This window comes from Clupea harengus, chromosome 22, assembly GCF_900700415.2.
Source record: "Clupea harengus chromosome 22, Ch_v2.0.2, whole genome shotgun sequence".
Classification (NCBI taxonomy): Eukaryota; Metazoa; Chordata; class Actinopteri; order Clupeiformes; family Clupeidae; genus Clupea; species Clupea harengus.
In genome coordinates this window covers 21,100,623-21,113,757 of record NC_045173.1, presented here as the reverse complement: position 1 = coordinate 21,113,757, position 13,135 = coordinate 21,100,623, and the positions used below count along the sequence as shown (strand labels likewise).

The following is a 13,135-nucleotide window of genomic DNA, read 5'->3' as shown; positions in this document are numbered from 1 at the left end:
TCAGTAAACACTAACATCTGCACACACACACACAAATTCACACAAACACACCTTTAAGGCCTAAAGCAAGGTGAAAAACTCAGGCATACACCCAAAGAGGGGACTGTAATGTAATGTAATGTAATGTAATGTAATGTAATGCGGCAGAAATTAAAATAGAAAAATTCAGTTCAACATAAAGCACAATGACACATATCTACTGAGCACGACAACTTTGACAATGGGGTTGAGGTGGGGTGAATGCAGACAGTAATGTTGGCTACACCGTCCACTCAAAGCTGAAGTTCCCAGCGATGGTATCATTACTCGTGACAGCTGAGAGGATGAGGCTGCCAACCTGTCCCAACACACCGAGCGTGCAGGCAGAGAGTGGCAAAGCAAAGCAGAGCTGGACACGATCAGAGAACACAAATAAAGAGCTGCAGCAGAGTGGCAACTTACCAAAGCTGAGCTCCAGGTGCTGCACCCTTGACACAAAGATGACACCTATGAGAGAAAAAAAGAGCATTAAAAGTTTTTGACTGATACAAAAGCTGAAATGTCAGTGAAAGACAAAGTGAAACAAAGGACAAATGCAGACAAAGAGGAAAAAAAGATCTTCACATATTGCATTTTGATAACCTTATTTGGGAACCCGAACAAAGATAATGACTTGAACTGCAGCTCCTACATCACCACATACAACACCACACAACCTTTGAGGTCTGATTAACCCCATTTCATGCAAATGATGCGGGCCCCCCCCCCCCACCCCCACCCCCCCCCCCCCCCCCCCGCTCCGTGCTCCCGTTCCGCTGTCTTGACGGATGGCCACAGCTGCCTTAGATTACCCGGACGCACACTCATCCATAATTGCGATCGTGGCGCGAGTCAGCGAGCAGGCGTCTCGACATCCATCGCTGCGAGATCCCACTGCTGACGGGCACACCGGAAAAAGACAGCGAGGCAAACACACTGACAGTACTCAGGTGGGAAGCCAATCTGCAGTGGGGGTAGGGGGTGCATACCTCGATGTGGTCACCATCAAGTCAGCTAACTCTGCTAACTAGTGCAGGGTCATCAGAAGAACCCAGGTTCAGATCTGTTTGCTTAGGGGAACCCAACTAAAATGTGTCAAATGTGAATGATGTGTGTGTAACATTGGCCTTGGAAGATGATAACTTCAGACATATTTACTTTGCATGAGACACTGTTTCTAACCAGCTTTGACATTTACCTCTCTACTCGGGGGGCGAGGCACAGAGACTAAACATACAGTCAGACGGACTGTAAATGTAAATGCCTATCACTGTTATGCCGATGATACTCAACTGTTTCTGTCTTTCCCTCCTGAGGACACCACTGTCTCGGCGCGGATCTCGGACTGTCTTGCTGATATATCCACATGGATGAAAAATCACCACCTTCAGCTGAACCTGGCCAAAACGGAACTGATGGTCTTCCCAGCCAAACAGGTCATCCACCACAACATCAATATTGACTCTTTATCTCTTGTTCCATCCAAAACAGCAAGAAATCTCGGGGTCATTATTGATGACCAATTGACCTTCACGGCCCACATCGCCTCTGTTCCAGGTCGTGCCGCTTTGCGCTATACAACATCCGCAAAATCAGGCCGTACCTAACACCGTATGCCACCCAGCTGCTGGTGCAAACCTTGGTGAGTTCCCACCTTGACTACTGCAACGCCCTCCTAACAGGCATGCCAGCTTGCGTGGTGAAACCACTACAGATGATCCAGAACGCGACGGCGGGTCTGGTGTTCAACCAACCGAACAAGGCACACGTCACCCCGCTACTCATTGAGCTCCACTGGCTGCCGGTAGCTGGTCGCATTAAGTTCAAGTCACGTATGCTTGCCTACAGAGTGCTTGCTGGTTCTGCTCCCACCTACCTAAATGCTCTTGTAAGGGCAAATGTTACACCCAGGGACGTCCCTCTCTACCTTCAAGAAGCTTTTGAAAAACCAACTCTTCAGAGAGCACCTCCCTTCCTAACTGGCACCTGACTAGCGCTTAACTTGCACTTCAGCAGTCCTGCACTTCTTTTTCCTTTTTTCTAGGTCGTTGTTTTCTAATTCTCATGTAAAGTAGTATTTATTGTTACACCATGCTTTTATTGCTCTTAGCTTGACTGTTCTCTCCCTTGTACGTCGCTTTGGACAAAAGCGTCTGCTAAATGACTAAATGTAAATGTAAAAAATGTACCCAGGACGCTGGGCTCGTCTACTGAGCGTCGTTTGGCACTGCCGTCTGTGCAAGCACGGCAATCCAGACTATTCTCATTTGTAGTTCCACGTTGGTGGAATGAACTGCCTAGTACTACCAAAGCAGGGGCGTCCCTCTCTACCTTCAAGAAGCTTTTGAAGACCCAACTCTTCAGAGAGCACCTCCCTTCCTAACTGGCACCTTGACTAGTGCTTAACTTGCACTTTAGCTGCTAAATAGCGAATTCTCGCATAACACTTAGAAACACAAATTCAACACAATTTCCAAATTCTGTAAACGGCATTAAATATCCCAACACAACATATGTACTCACAGACAAATAATGTCCTAAACTCGAGCGTGAAAGAAGGCTCTTCAAAAAGGAATGCAGCTTAATCCAAAACAAGCGTGTTGTCCCGTGGTATATCCACTCAACGATAGAAAGAAAACCAAACCTGTGCGGCTTCCATCGTGTACTGTCCACTAGGTGGCAGTATTTATTCACCTATAGCTACTAAAGCTACTACATTTAGACAGGGCATTTCTTAAGGAAGGCAGAACAAGCATTTATTCTCTTAGTATAGTGGCAATTATGACAGGCCTTAATTAAGAAGGAGCACAATTTCCTCTGCCTACAAATAGGATAATTCCATAAAATATCCATTTGGTTTACACTTTTCAGTACATATGTTTCATTTCTAACACGAGCTAATGAAAATAAAATATAGGTCATTTCACAGTGAGTCGGCCCGAGCTAAGTAAAGAATTTACCAAGGTAAACGCCAAAACAATTCAGTTCGAACGCCGAAACAACTAGTTTAGAAAGTTTCATAATATCAGTTTAATCTTTGCTTCGTTTATTCATCATGGGGGATTATTCACTTTGCTTACGCCCACCTGTGTTTCATTGACGTCTTTCCATCCCAGCAAAATGATCAGGTGAGGTACAGACATGAGGCTAAAGTTTGAAGGTCAAGCAGAGCTTGTGCACTCGCCTGACTGGTGGCCAGCATCATTGACGAATGCGCTGTGCTTTGTATCAGCCTGACTAAGCAGATCGCTCTTGCCAGCGTGGCGTTTTGAAGGCTGGCACCTGAAGCAACAGGACTGTGACAAAGTCTACGTCATGACAAGAGTCCTTGATAAACACAAAGGAAGCCTTGGAGAGTGTGGTGTACTGTAGCAAAAAAAAAAAAGATTTAGCATTAGCTGCATCCCATACCACACATGGGCCCAGTGCCCGCCAGGACCCAGGTTCCATTCTAATGTCATTTATCGAGTAAAAGAATGAAAAAAAAGAATGAAAGTATGATTATCAGTGTTTCCCCTACCGTTATATTAGGGGGGCGCCCCGCCCCCCCAACGGCACCCCCCGCCCCTCCTGGAAGGTCAAGTTCATTTTGTTCAATTTTATGTTCTATAAAGCGCCAGATCACAACAGAAGTAATTTAAGATTACCTTTCCTATAGAACAGGTCTATAGCTTGTTATTTTATTTAAAAAAATAAATAGCCTTATGTTATTTATCTTTTTTACACGACGGCATGTAATTTCTGTCTCTACATGGTCGCGCGATTACAATTCTCTGCTCTCTGTATCACGCATGGCGGAGTTCCACCACGATGCGCACAAACACACACACACAGACACGTGCGCGCACACACAGGTGAGCACGCTCCCACCAGCGGACAGAATTGGGCTTAAGAATCAGTGCACAGCTACGGACACTTAAACTTTACAAAACACATTTCCAGGCGTTGATGAATCCAACGATCTTTTCCTAGGTAGGGTCGAGAAAGAGGCCTAATGAGAATGGCTACAACAGACGTGGAAACAGAACGTACGCCCATGTCCGCACCGAAAATTCAGAAATAGATCTGGCTTCCATTTTTTATCATTTTCCACGAGTTGTGCGTGGCCCTTTTTACATAGAGTTTGGTAATAAATCTATGACATGTAATGAACATTATTTATTTTGCTGTGAATAATGAAGGAAGCAATACATCTGATTATTTCCCAAACCCTCAAGAGCTGTTGCCATGGAGATTTAACGTTACTTTCTGTTTGAAGATAAGGTAGCAGCTAGTGTTGAAGAATGGATGACTTTAAATTGGACGACTTTAAATTAATATATGAAATTGAACATTAACACCTATACGGATAAAATAAATAAACAAGAATAGCAAAACAGATTGATAAGCATAAAATGAGAACGGCAGAAACACAGGCAGGACGTTAGATGACGAGACAGATCATAGTGACACAAGCTGTTTTTTTTCCGTCATATGAAGGCTGACATTCATATCATTTTATTCAGTCTTACTGATGGTCCTTTTGTAATGCCAACATGTGCACTTCGTTGTGGATAAGTAAAGCCTATTCTGCTACATTTTTGTAGTCCTGGTAATCTTTTGTTTGGCATATTGGTGAGGTTATTAAGAGGACCATTTCTCAATCGTTTTGTTCTTGATGAATTAATGTTTGTTTATTAATCAGTTATTTTTCAGCAAATAATTCAATTATAATTACAAAGAGGACAATTCGCAACTTTATATCCCAACTTTCACTTGTTTTCGGCAATTTCATTGCAAAAAACACCTACAAATAAAAACTTTCATCAGAACTTTTTGGAAAAGCTCCTGCGAAATCAGGAATTTTAGGCCGCAAATATCTCAAAACATTTTCTTCCAGAAGGCCAAAAAGGTAAACTGCAGTGACAAAAGCTGCACACTTTGGGGATAATTGTCATAAAAAGACATGTTCCGATGTTTAGTTCAATGTACAGTTAAATTAATTGTTCAGTTGTTATATTGACTGCTGTCATTAAAAGAAACACATGAACACCATGATTCCTTTAAGCGTTTGTGTCGGTGGCCGCGCCGCGCACCGTGCCCCCCCCCCCCCCAAAGCTGTAAACCTAGGGGAAACACTGACTTATGATAAACTAAAAGAAGATATGCATGAACCAAAGCAATGAGGCACCTGAGGGATGTAAAACACAGCTGCTGGGTTAAGTGTGCATGTGTGTGTGCGTGTCCTTGCATTGGTATGCATTTGTCCGAGCTGTGTTTGAGAGAGCATTTTACCTCCTGCCATTGTGTGTATCTGTGTGTGTATGTGTATATCTCTCTGTGTGTGTGTGTGTGTGTGTGTGCGTGTGTGTGTGTGTGTATGTGTGCATGTGTTTTGTGAGCGTGTGTGTGTGTTCATTCGATTTGTCTCTGACTCCTCTCACTCTGTGAGGAATTAGGCACAGAGAGAGAGGAAGAGAGGCGCTAACACTTACAATCATTGCAGAGATCAGAACTCCCAGAGGGAGCACGACACACACCTGCACTGGGCCGCCTGGCTTTATCACTCCATTAAGAGGCCCACTAACACCCCGTCTGATTAACAAGGCCGCATGAGGAGGCACCAGGCCCACGGCACCACATCAGGGTTTGTATTTACACCAGCGTCAGGAGGAGGCTAAAGGCCATAGGGAGACATGAGGAGAGGAAAATCAGCCAGAAGAGGGAAGAGACAAGCAGAAAGAGAGAGAAGGGGAGGAAGAGAGAAGGAGGACAGCTGGGTGGAGAGAGAGAGAGAGAGAGGTGGGAGACAGAGATGGGGTGAAGGGGAAGGGAGAGAGAGAGCAAAATGGAGGGAATAAGAGGTTGGAGTAAACAAGACTGAGATAGAGAGAAAGAGAGAGGGAGAGAGGGAAAGAGACTGAGCCACGCGATCCTGATGCATTTTCACCCGTATGGAAATGAGGAGATCCCCAGTGTCACTCCTTCATCAGTGCTTCCATTGGCAGGCGGAGGGGAGGGGAGGGGAGGGGAGGGGAGGGGAGGGGAGGGGAGGATGTTCGGGTAATGTATGCCAAGGGGGTTATGAATGTCTAAGGTATTCAGAGAGGTTCTCACAGATGGACCTTTTAACCCCTTTACATATGATTATAGGCAGGCAGGCAGGTGCATGTGTGTGAGTATGTGTGTGAGTATGTGTGTGTATGTGAAAGGGGGTATGGAGGGGAGTGTCAGTATTGACGAAAATGAGAGCACATATCACATGAATCACAGAGAGTGTGTGTGAGAGAGGAAGAGAGGAGAGTGTGTGTGAGACAGAAAGAGAGGAGAGTGTGTGTGAGAGAGGAAGAGAGGAGAGTGTGTGTGAGAGAGAAAGAGAGGAAAGAGACAAATGAGGGGTGAAAGAATATATGTATGAGAATGTGACCATGCATGTAAAGTGAATTGGGTGTGTGTGTGTGAGAGAGAGAGAGAGAGAGAAAGAGAGAAAGTGAAATAGAAAGAGGGGGAGAGACAGGACGAGAGAGAGGAGGGGGGGGGCTCATTTATGCATGATAATGCAGATTTTATCCACAGCGCCACTGCGTTCCTCAAAACTCCTTTCCCTCCACTCCAGATTCTGCTCGCCTGCATAAAATGAACCAGGCAATGTCTTGCGCACACACGAAGAAATAAAGAGGGGAGTAAAAAAGGCAACTAGCGTTGCATTCCTTATCAACATCATCATCATCATCACCACCGCCGTCATCACTGCCCGCACGCGCCACCTTCATGAATACATATTACATTACTGCAGCTAAGCCTGTCCATGATAGTCATCTTTATTCCTTTGAATATCATTTACCTGTGACAATGTGCTCCATTTAACTGTCATAAAAAAACACACCACTGCACAGAGGGAGCAGTCTCTCACTCTCGCAGGGGTGTCAATATATTCGTCACAGGAGTTGTGATGATTCAATCACATCATCATCACACTCCTATTACTGGAAGTGCAGGTGGGGCGGCCCGAGGCTGCACTGGGTGGAAACGCAGGCAGGAAATGAGGGCCGAACATGAGGCTCGTTCGATTGATGTTTACAAGTCAAATGGTGTTCAATTAAGGGCTGGGCTGCTCGCAGTCAGGCTAAAGGCTACGGGGTGTAGACACGCAACTAACTCAATATGGAGTGAGTGGCGTGGCGTGGCGTGGCGTAGCATGGCGGTTTCCAGACTCCCCATTTGGATATGATGTGCTGTCATCAGGGTTACTGCTGCTGTGACTCTGCCACTGGGTTTTGGAGTTAACATTGACAAGGAGCACAGGAGTCCACCATTCCAATCCAGTACACTTTTTGTCAAATTCAGGAAATTGCTCCTCACGATCCTCTAGCTGTCCATTCTGTGTGTGCGTTTATGTGTTTATGTGTTCTTATAGAGTCTCAGCTTTGTAACCGTGGACCGTGGACCAAGCCATAAACAATTCCAGCCAGTCAACACACTACCCCAGGAGCATGGAGGGGAGGGATGTCATTTGGCTGTTGAGCTCAAATATCAACGACCTTCGTGGACTCCACCTTTAACATACACCACACTGAGGGGCCAGTGCAAATCCTCACCGTTCTGCTAGTCTCTATGGATGACTTGATGAAAGCTAAGTACAGTGATGAGTTATGTTGTTAATGAAAGTGTATTTATATGGCACCATGACCTCTGATTTTAAAACAGATGAACAGGTGTGACAGTCACTGCACTGTACCCTAGGAATGCAAAAGCTATTGCTTCTAAATCACCAGGAATGAAAGGCTATATGCAACATATTGCCACTGACTTGTGAAATTCTCTCACCCTCTTCTCTCTCTCTCTTTATTTTGCTCTCTCTTTCTAGGCAACTGTTTCTCCCTTTTTATTGTCAGCGAGACAAAGATAAACAAAATGCACCTTGAGACGGGGAAATGTGTGGCTGTCAAGCCATCTCCTCCACCGCCCCGCTCCCTGTAATTACGGCATTTTAGTCAGTTTGTTCTCATACTCCTCCCCGCGAGCAACTGAACGTTTTGTCAGAAAAACAAAAAAAAGAGGAGGAAAACAAACGAGTGCGGAACGCAAACAAAAAGACACTCGGTCATCATTACCCTCGCTCCTCTGCAGCTACCATAAACACCTGTCAGGAGATCCCGGCGTCAGATGAAAGCAGAGCAAGGATGGGAGGGGAGAAGGAGAGGAGGAGAGGAGGAGCAAAAGGCAAAGAGGAGAAGGGGAGAAAAGGAGAGCAGGGAGAGGGGAGAGAACACTTGAAAGATGTTTGTGAAAAAAATAGTACATTTCCATGTTTGTGTGTTCATGTGTATGTGTTTGTGTATGTCAAAGAATTTTGTAAATGTGCATGTGTTAAATGCCTTGTAAAGACTCCAATCCTCGACAGAAAAGGAGCTGTGCTTGTTTTAGAAGCATGTGAGAGTCAGATAGTGTGTTTGTGGCACCGTGGTTAGGAGATAAAGTGAGAAAGTGAGAGAAGAACTGCCAGAGAGGCACAAAACAAGATTCAATAAAAAAAAAGTTAAAGACAGTGAGCAGGATGCTAAGAAGGTTAGCTGCCGAGAGGGAAGGCAAAATAGATAGAAAGATAGATAGATAGATAGATTAATAGAAAGATAGGGACAAACAGACAAAGCGTGAGACAATAGAGAGGCAGACAGCAGGGAATTAACCCCGGATGCCTCGTCACGATTGTGCTAATCTCATTAGCATTCCTCAGTCATGCTGGATGTAGCGGCAGGTTCGCTAGGCACTGCTGAGGCCTTATTAGTGACGGTAGGAGCAGGCTTACACACACCGCGACCCACCTCCTAATTGTGTCCAAGGAGAACGACGCCAACAAGAGGGCAAGGAAAAGGCGAAGGACAAGGACAGGGAGAGGATATGGTGAGGACAGGGTAAGAATATGAATTAAAGTAAAGTAAAAATGACAGAGAGGAGGAAAGAGTAGGAAAATGAGGGATGGGGATAAGGGCCAGCCCAGACCAAAGGCAGGGAATTTTCAGAGTTTTGGCTGGCAGAATAATATTTCCCAGAGTTGTGTAAAGTTTTTACTAGTGCTGTCAAAATGAATCGATTAATCGATTCATTTGAAATATTTAACATGTACAAAAAAAACAACGGCATTAACACAGCTGCCTACATTTTATTATTATTTCTGTTAGTGCAAAATATCTGGGGGCTAAGACAAATACAATCAGTAACAATTCTTTCAGTGGCTCAATAACTTCACCAATATTGTGTCTAGAGGCTAAAAAGTGACTACAATACCATATAACAAATGACGGACACATGCGGTTGCGGTTGCACTGATAAATTGATGAGTAGTTGTGATTTCCCTTTATATCCTGCTGGTTACCATAGTGATAAGTCCCTGTTAAGAATGACTTAGCCGTCTACGACTACTTCAGAGCACCTGTAGATCTACTAACGTTTTCAAAAGCAACTTAGCCTTAAGTTACTTTTGGGAAATGGCCCAAAAATGTACGGTGATTCGTAAGATGGATTTAACGAACTACTTAGGCTTACAATGCATTTGGAAAATAGGGCCAAGAACAGCACACTGCCAATGAACAAGGAAATTACACACCGTCAGAACTATACATCTATGATATGTACACATCTTAATAAGGCCTCTGGGCATCCTAATGAGGCATTGTGAGGAAAAACGATTTGAAGGCCGGTAATTTACAGCAGGTGCAGGGCCTCAGGACATGGAGAGGGCGTTGAGAATAACAACTCAGAAACTCAAGTCATCCCAGTGGAGTGGGGAAAAAAACACTCAAGCACTGTGCAAACACTGTTAAAACATGAAGTTGCTTCATGGACCAGTGAGGTTTATATCTGTGTGTAATGCAAACCACACACAGGGGGACTGGCCAATGAAAATCATCTTGCTGGTGAAACAAGAAAACTATGCTGTTTCTAATAATTTCACAGTGATTTCAGCGAGGCACAGCATCATTTTATTAGGTACTGGCCCCAGTAAATGGGGTATAATGATGCCCCAGAGGGAGAGAGAGCGAGAGAGAGAGAGAAATACAGGTAAGACTTCTGCTTAGTAGAAGACTTCTGCTGAGAAAGCAAGAGAGGAAAGTAGGGCTTAGGGAGGAAACAAGAGTAAAGGAGAGAGAAACGAGAGGCAGAGAGTGGAAGCAGGGGAGGAGGGGATGAGATGGGGAGGGAGAGGGAGTGAAGAAAGATGGAAAGAGAGTACAAAGAGTACAAAAAGAGAAAAAGAGAGAGAGACACACACATAATGTATGTGTGTGAGAGAGAGGCCAAGCCATCAGGCTGTGAGGGAGGTTGGAGCCCCGGTGAGTGTGTGTGTGTGTGTGTGTGTGTGTGTGTGTGTGTGTGTGTGTGTGTGTGTGTGTGTGCATGTGCGTGTGCGTGTGTGTGTGTGCATGTGCGTGTGTGTGTGTGTATGTGTGCATGTGCGTGTGTGAGTATGTGCGTGTGTATGTGCGTGTGTGTATGTGCGTGTGTGAGTGAGTGAGAGTGTGTGTGTGTGTGTGTGTGTGTGGGTGCGTTTTTTGTTTTTTTGTGTGTATCTGTGTGTGCAAGTGTGTGTGTATGTGCGTGAGTGTGTATGTGCGTGTGTGTGTGTGTGCGTGCGTGCCTCACCTGCTCCGCCTGAGTCCCCCCACAGCTGCTCCGTCAGCTCTGTCTCCATCATGGCCATGCCGCTTCTGCTGCTCCTGCCGCTGCTGCTGCTGCTGCTGCTGCTGCTGCTGCTGCCGCTGCTGGTTCTGCTGCTGGTGCTGCTGCTGGTGCTGGTGCTGGTGCTGGTGCGGGGCTACACCCGTCCTGACTGGGAGTTGGAGCTGGAGCTTCCCCCTCTTCCTCCTGCTGCTGCTGTGAGCTCAAGCCTCTGCTGCCCTCTCCCTGCGGCCACGCTTCCCAGCTCCGATATTCCCACTGCGGTGCTCCCTAAACGCTCGCCCCTCTCACAGTACTTGGGAGCAGTACATGGAAAATTTCCTCAGGAAACTGTTGGAGAGATAGAGGGAGGGGAAGAGAGAGAGGGAGAGAGGGGAAGGGAAACAGAGCGAGAGAGAGGGAGAGCAGGGGGGGTAGAGAGAGAGAGAGAGAGAGAGAGCAGGGGGTAGAGGGAGAGAGAGAGCAGGAGGGGTAGAGAGAGAGAGGGAGAGAGAGAGAGAGCAGGGGGTAGAGGGAGAGAAGTGGCCAGAGAAGTCATGAGGTGAGGGAGGACATGGAGGAGAAGGAGAGAGAGAGAGGGAGGGAGAAAGATAAAGGGAATAAGAAGCGAGCAGCAGCAGGTAAGGCACACAGGATTGATGTTATGTACACTGTACAGCTCTATCCATCAATCTCAGTCGTCAGCTCAGACACTCACACAGCGCTCACACCCACACAGCTGCAGGGGTCTAGCCCTCTTCACCATCCTTCTCTCTCTCTCTCTCTCTCTCTTTGTCCTCTGCATTGTCTCTTTATTTCTCGCTTTTCCTCGTTATCTCTCCACTCCTTTGCTTCTTTCTTTCTCCTGCTCTACTCTTCTTTGCCCCCTCTCTCTCCCGCTCTCTCTCTGTCCTCTCCCTTTATCAAAGTAATTAAGCAAACACTGCTCTGAGCTGGGGATGTGTTTATGTGGACAAGCTGCTCACACTGCCAGCACGACAGGAGAAAACTGCAGCGCTAGCACGAGAGGGAGAGAGAGAGAGAGCGAAAGAGAGAGAGAGAGAGAAAGAGAGAGAGAGAGAGTAGGAGGGAGAATGGTAGAAACAGAAGGTGCCGAACAGAAGTATGAGAAGAGCGAGATTGAAAGCAAAAAAGGGGCGCATGTGAAGAGGAGATAACAATGAGAAGAGAGAATGAGTGGAGACAAAGGGAGAGGGAGGCGCCGAGGTGATGGAGAAAAACAAGAGGATATTGTTTAGGGAAACTTAAATGATAAATAGAAGATGATTGAGAGGGCAAAGAAAAAAAAACTGGGTTGTGAAGACATATGGTTAACAGTTTGTCAAGGAGAAAAGAGAGACAGCTAGTCTAAACATGGCCTTCATCACTGAGACATGACGTGAACAATTCATTAACTAGAGTGAGCTGGTAAGTGTCGCATGTGTGCACTGTGTGAAAGTGCTCAGACATTGTAACGGTACGGCTTCCAGTTACCAATATGGAAATACTTCCCTCGGCTAAAACAAACACACTGGAAAGAGCGGAGTACAAGCAAACGTTTTATTTGCACACAAACACTAACAGCATATTTCACGGCGGTCAGGACCGCATCGATATAGATACATACACCGAACATTCCGAGACTGAATGGCATTCCCTTCAACGCGTAGCAAACGTTGGACAAGGCTTGACAGTGGCGGAGTACTTGCCGTGCAGTTGCAGAGTGAGTTCCAGATGCAGGGCGGAGGAAAACGACCCGATTGAAGCTCGGGAAGGACCTTTGAACTGTTGGGCATGGAACGTCAGACGTGCCCACGCCAAGTTGGTGGGATGAGAGGGGTGTAGTGTGTGTGTGTGTGTGTGATTATTTAGAGTGCTATGTATGAATTAGATAATGATTGTCTTTGGGTAAACCTGTCGGTGTCACGATAGGCAAATGTATTTATTGATGATTCGGAAGATGGATGTTTTATTGATTGATTTGCGATCTTCAATGGTTCAGGCCGGGGTAATAAGAGACCGGCGCAGAACATGTCTTGAGAGCGAGGAGTCTGAGGGGAGCAACTTCCAACCCCTCCAGACAACTATAGGGTAAATTGTTTAGATTGGAGAGCGACAACTTGTTAAGCTAACTTATTATGATTGAAAGTTACTTGTTTCATTTGGAGCTGAATTGTTTAGGGATTTATTTATTTATTGCGAATTATTGTTTGGAGTTTTTTTTGTTTCTTTTTGGTTTTTCTCCAGTCTGGCATGTTTGCCTGCTGCAAGGGGACATTAAACCTTTGCCATTTGCCAAAAAAAAAAACGTCTGAGACACTGCCTCCATTTCTTTTTACCTCGCCACGAGGCCGGCCATCCCACAGACATAAACAAAGGGCAAAATTCATACCAATACTCACACTCTATCTCTCTCTCTCTCACCCCCCCCCCCCCCACACACACACACACACGCACTCGCACACGCACACAACACACA

At 45.8% G+C, this 13,135-nt stretch overlaps 1 protein-coding gene across 3 annotated transcripts in view; it reads right to left on the bottom strand.

Annotated features, from left to right (window-relative positions):
• LOC116218355 (type II inositol 3,4-bisphosphate 4-phosphatase-like) overlaps positions 1 to 13,135 on the bottom strand; it is a 166,691-nt gene that overhangs the window by 31,065 nt on the left and 122,491 nt on the right. For all 3 annotated transcript variants that reach the window (XM_031559503.2, XM_031559502.2, XM_042703125.1), the window contains 2 exons: positions 10,642 to 11,007; positions 442 to 486 (listed from right to left, as the gene is read on the bottom strand). In XM_031559503.2, the coding sequence (XP_031415363.1) occupies positions 442 to 486; positions 10,642 to 10,699 (103 nt within the window). In that variant the 5' untranslated portion in view covers positions 10,700 to 11,007. The remainder of the gene's footprint in view (positions 1 to 441; positions 487 to 10,641; positions 11,008 to 13,135) is intronic.